The 6,179-nt window shown below is 36.2% G+C and overlaps 1 protein-coding gene across 2 annotated transcripts in view; it reads left to right on the top strand.

Annotated features, from left to right (window-relative positions):
* Positions 1–4,751: 4,751 nt before the first annotated feature.
* ap5z1 (adaptor related protein complex 5 subunit zeta 1) overlaps positions 4,752–6,179 on the top strand; it is a 21,795-nt gene continuing 20,367 nt past the window's right edge. The window contains exons 1-2 of one of the 2 annotated variants that reach the window (XM_087241996.1): positions 4,752–4,878; positions 4,991–5,128. In XM_087241996.1, the coding sequence (XP_087098122.1) occupies positions 4,838–4,878; positions 4,991–5,128 (179 nt within the window). In that variant the 5' untranslated portion in view covers positions 4,752–4,837. 2 annotated transcript variants of the gene reach the window in all.

Below are 6,179 nucleotides of genomic sequence, written 5' to 3'. Positions count from 1 at the left end.
GGTCTGTGTTTAGCGCAAACAATTAAAAAGAACTCAATGAATGTACGTAGCGTTTGTTTATTTGTTACGCCACCCACTTTTGACCTAAACAATTAAAATGTGTGTGTTGTTTGTAGATACAGTTGTGTTTAAAAAATGGAATAACTGTAAGTCTGAAGCTCATCGTATTTAACGCAGCTCCATCATATCTGTCCATCCCCGTTAGCACTTGGCCAAAATTCAGCTTCTTGTACGGCTTGCGCAATATAATCTCGATGGATGATGTCAACCAAATGCTTTTCCAGACCCAGGAATGTAACCGTTCGTTTTGATTGTTTCTTCACTGACTTTCTGTGATCCCTCAACAATCACGGAAGCCCCTAAAACGAATGTTCAGTATTGTCAGAAACTTACTTTGTAGTAATACAAACACACACAGTAAGTCAGCCTGTGATGAGACTGTTTAGTTTTACAAGGAGAAGAGTAAACGTATGTTGTCAGAATGTTTCGAGACAATCACTAACAGGAATCAGTTCAATAACTGCTTTACAAGTTGCTAAATTTATAAACCCCACTCGTGGAGTGAAAAAAAGTACTCTAGAGCAGTGTTTCTCAACCATGTTTCTGGAGAACCACCGGCACTGCACGTTTCCATGTCTCCTTAACCAAACACACCTGATTCAGATCATCTGCTCATTAGCAGAGACTGACAGACAGGTGTGATAAAGGATACACCCAAAACATGCAGTGTTGTTTTTCCTCCAGGAATGTGGTAAGGAAAAACAGCCCTAGAGTACTTTGTCAGTGTTTCTCAACCACATTCCTGGAGGACCACCAGCACTGCAAATGTTCTTGTATTTTTAATTAAACACACCTAAATCAGATCATCAGCTTATTAGCAGAGACTGGAAGACCTGTAACAGGTGTGACAGAGAAAGGAGACACCCAAAACATGCAGTGTTGGTGGTCCTCCAGGAACATGGTTAAGAAAAACTGCCCTAGAGTACTTTAAGTCAGTATTTCTCAACCACATTCCTGGAGAACCACCGGCTCTGCACATTTGCCATGTCTCATTAACCAAACACACCTGACTCGCATCATCAGCTCATTAACGGAGACTGAAAGACCTGTATTAGGTGTGACAGAGAAAGGAGACACCCAAAACATGCAGTGTCGGTGGTCCTCCAGGAACGTGGTTGAGAAAAACTGTCCTAAAGTACTTTAAATGAGCTATCAATAGGCTAGTTGTACAGTGTTTCTTTTTTAATTAGAAAGCGAAACATCAACAGACCAAATACATATCCTCATTTTAGTGCCTTAGTGCTCCACTTCCTTCAGGGCTAAGTAAAAATCCAAATCACTGACTTCTAAAACAACACATGCTAATAATGCAGGTTTGAGGGAATGATTGAACAAATCTTGCATAGGAAGTGAACAACACTGCATGTGCGGAGGGATTGTCGAAGCCTAGAAAAAGAGACGAGGGCGACCATTAATGTAGTGCATAGGTCTCAAATTCAATTCCTGGAGGGCCGCAGCTCTGCAGAGTTTAGCTCCAACTCTAATTAAACACAGCTGATGCAGCTAATCAAGGTGTTCAAGACTCTTTAGAACACCTGGATCAGCTGTGTTTGATTAGGGTTGGAGCAAAACTGTGCAGAGCTGCGGCCCTACAGGAATCCAGTTTGATACCTATGGTGTAGTGACTGAAAGCAATATGACACAAGTAAACAGGAAGTGAAATTAATTCTTTTTCCGGATCATTGACTGCTTTTATTGATTCCGAACTTTTAGACTAAATCAAGAGGAATCTGTCTGAGAACTAAAAGAAGGAACATTTGGATTCAGACTATACAGATATTAATGCAAAACTATAGAGATTGAACATAATTATTCTGGTTAGACGTGGCTGTTTGTTTCAGGGCTTCACAATGTGGGCTTTGATAGGCGAAATAACTGAAAGAACCACTGTCTTGTTTGGAGAATCTGAAACCAATTGTCCTGAACAATAAAAAGAAATGCATATATACATGATTTATTCTCTCTCTCTCTTTAGATCAATGGAATGATGAACACTTAACGTACAGAATTAGCTGTCACTGCCTAAATGTTTTTCATACATTTTTGTAACAATCTGCTAATGTCTGTGCGCACACACACATATATATATATATATAACCATGGAGTATTTTTATCGCTCAGATTTTTTATTATTATTATTTTTGTGCTTGTGTCTGTTGCATCTTAGCATATGCTGATGTTTATACACTAAACATTTCTAATTTAAACTGATGTGTGTTTCTTTCCTTCTTTTGAAACAACTCGAAAGATAAAATCTGTTTGCGTTGTACACAAAACAGCCCGAATCACCCTGCGTTCTCAGATCGCCTCATGCATCTGTGACTTTCCACAGGTTTGTATGTTTTTGTTGTGCGTCTATGTGTGTGTGGTCAAGTACACAAAATGTATGAGGGCTTTTCTTCTGTCCATGCAGTTTATGTTATTGTATATCTGGAATGAATAAAAATACTTCACTGGCTAATCTTTTAAATGAATCTGTGATGATGGCATCTTCTGTCTTGGTCCTGCAGTGTTTGTTGGATTTTATTTACTTTATAATTCATGTCATTTATTTCCAAAAAGGGTCAATCTTGCTATTTTTGTTGCATGTTGGCTACTTCTCTTGAAGTTTCCAGTTGATAACAGATTACTTTGTAGTTGGTGCATTAATACTCTATATAACCCCAAACTAGTCAACTCTATTGTCTTTGAGCAGAGCTTTTAAATATTCTGGAATGTTAACTGCAAACTATTAAAAAGGTTTTTAATGTAGCCTGTTAATTATGAAGTCCATTATCAATTTATTTTTATTTCTATAGCGCTTTTACAATGTAGATTGTGTGAAAGCAGCTTAACATGGAAGTTCTAGAAGATTGAAACTGTGTCAGTCCAGTTTGAAGTTCAGTTCAGTGTGGTTTAATTTTCACTGCCGAAAGTCCAAACACTGGAGAGCAAATCCATCCATGGACATAAGCTGCATTGGATTTTGAGTGAATTTGTTGATTTTAGGATTAATTAAATTTATAGATATTAATCTAATAGCAGATTGTGTAAATGTCAGATATGTGCAATTAATTTACAAGATTTTATAAATTATTTATTTTGACATAACTCATCACTGGAGGCTGGTTTTAATTCCCCCCCCCCCCCCCCCCCCCCCCCCCCCCCCCACCCCCACCCCCTTCATTGAGGATTGTGTTGAGGATTTCAACCTAGTGTATTTCCATGTTTTGTTGCAGGGACAGTAGAATGTTAATATTAAAATGTTCTCTTTTCGTTTTTTTTTTTTTTTTTACATTGTTGTGAAAATATTAACAGAGTATAATGTACAACAATTTTTGGAATTAGTGTATAATTACAATAATTCTATTAAAAATAAATTTCAAAAACATTTTTGCCTCCAAGTTGGTTAGTTTTTGTTTCATATAAAGCATAATATAGTGTGAGGTCACTGCTCAGTCATGCTTTAAGTCAGAGATGTCCAAAGTAAGGCCTGCGGGCCAAAGTTGGCCCATGCCCCAACCTTTGATTTTGGCCTATCTGAGAAGAGAAGGAGAATGATACGGGTGGTTTAGAGATTGCCATTTCAAATATAACGTAACCTTTCATTTATTTTTTTGTTAAGCTACGAAAACGCTAACTGAAATGAAATGTTTCAATTTAAATGCGTTCTGAATGTAATTGAGTTATACTGTCACCCGATGCAGAGACTTTGGTGAATGAATCAAAGCAAAGCCAGATTCTGCGTGACTACTGTATTTAGCATCGAACTTATACATTTCTCTTATAAATGTGATTATGTTCCTATTGCAACAATATTCAAAGTGATGTTTTCTATGAATTTTTAACTATTATTAAATAAATTAGGATATAACCCAATGGCAACTTTAATGTAATATAGTTTGGTATGGTTATCTTCGCCAACGCAGTGGCGTAGTAGGTAGTGCTGTCGCCTCACAGCAAGAAGGTCGCTGGTTCGAGCCTCGGCTGGGTCAGTTGGCGTTTCTGTGTGGAGTTTGCATGTTCTCCCTGTGTTCGCATGGGTTTCCTCCAGGTGCTTCAGTTTCCCACACACTCCAAAGACATGCGGTCGGGGTAAATAGGTTAGGCTAAATTGTCCGTAGTGAATGAGTGTGTATGGATGTTTCCCAGAGACGGGTTGCAGCTGGAAGGGCATCTGCTGCATAAAACGTGCTGGATAAGTTGCCGGTTCATTCCGCTGTGGCGATCCCAGATTGATATAGGGACTAAGCCGAAAAGAAAATGAATATTTATCTTCGGCCCACGGTTATCAATATTTGTTTTTTGGCCCTTTATACGAAAAGGTTTGGGCACCCCTGGTTTAAGTCATCCTTACAAGATGTCTAAACACTATATTGGGATACTTCCCAAGTCTGAAAACATGGCATATTTTCTGTTATTTGACCATTTGTCGTTTTCTTTACATACATGTTTTCAATAAAATCTTATTTAAAAGTTAGGGTTGAAATATATCAGCATAATTTGCTAAATAAAATATTATGTAATAATAATATATTTTCATGAAGCGGGTGGTTAAAATCTAGACAAAACAAATCCGCAAAAAGGGAAACGGTACATACATCATACATTTACCAACAAAAAACTCACAGAAAGTGGTAAAGCAGCCTCCCGTATGTTACACTATTTTGTGACCGACTGAAACATAAAACCGGAACCAATTGCCATCACATGATTTGCTGTCAGTGCATCTCAGCTGACGGACGCGAATATTTTGATTCTCGTTTATGTTTTGAAATGTTATTGTATCGTTCTCAAAATGTATGCAGCCGCGACGGAGAGTTTAATAAAGCAGGCAAGGTAAGACTATAGATATTTTTGCTGTCGAAAACTATTGGTTGTATGCCTGGTCATTTGTATGAGTTCTAGGTAAGTTCCCCATCTAACGTTAAATCACTAATACACTTTTCAGAGAAATAAAAGAGGAAGAGCTGCAGAGGTTTTGCGGACGCGTTTATAAGCTGCTTCACAGTAAAGATGTTATTGGAGAGGCTGTGGATTCTCTTCAGAGGCTCCATTTGATTGTTTCTGCTACTAAATATGCCAGAGAGTAAGTCTTGTTCATTTTCAATACATTTGAACTGACATGAACCATTTGTCACTCTGAGCCTTCAAAGGTGCACCACCCTTGCAAACTGAATATATATATATATATATATATATATATATATATATATATATATATATATATATATATATATATATATATATATAAAATCAATTAACTGGTGTATGTACATTTGTAATGTGAATTAGAGTTTCTATATTCAATTTATGGCTGCACGTTATTGAAAAAGTTGCAATATTTTGTTATTCTGTGATTTACTGTTAATTGCAATATGAATGCAATTTCACCAGATGACCCGACTAGTTCTTTTTGGAAGGAATGGATCATTTTAGATTGGTTGAGATGATTCTGTGAGAGGGTGTCTACATAAAATCTAATAAACAAATCAAAAGCATAGGTAAATACAATAAAGAAAAAGTCACAATCGAAGCAAACAATGTTTTATCGTTTTAATGTTTTATCCACGTTTAACAGTATTAAGGTACAGTAATTGAATAATAAAAAATATATATATAATTCAATGTAATGAATCATTACTAAAGTTAATAATGTTACACAGGCCTCATAAAACATGCACAGGACAAATTATAATACAGACTCAGCATTGCATCCTATGATGTGACTATTGCGAAAGATCACATTGCAGTATTTATGCCGAAATAATATATAGTTCAGCCCTAATTTAATTATTATTCCTCATAATTATTTTTAATGATTAACAATGTACTTTTCATTATATTAATGTGATTTAATTATATTTCATATTCCCATGGTGCGAATTACACTGGGTTTTTTTTTTTTTTTCCCAATTCCAATTTTTTTAAACACACTGAGGAAGGCATTGTGTTAAAATGTCTGTGTTGTGTATCACCAAAGAATGGCAAATAAAAACTCTACAAAGTAATTATTTAATGTGAATCATGACCTTCTGAATAATATTATTGACAAGATTAACGCACCAAAAAAAGGTTTAAATACCGCAAACACGCAGTGCAAAGGCCAATACTCACCGTTATTTCTGTAGATACTCAAC

Source organism: Danio rerio, chromosome 3, assembly GCF_052040795.2.
Source record: "Danio rerio strain M-AB ecotype USA chromosome 3, GRCz13ab, whole genome shotgun sequence".
In the NCBI taxonomy this organism is placed as follows: domain Eukaryota; kingdom Metazoa; phylum Chordata; class Actinopteri; order Cypriniformes; family Danionidae; genus Danio; species Danio rerio.
The sequence above is the reverse complement of the archived record's forward strand: the minus strand, read 5'-3'. Positions and strand labels throughout refer to the sequence as shown.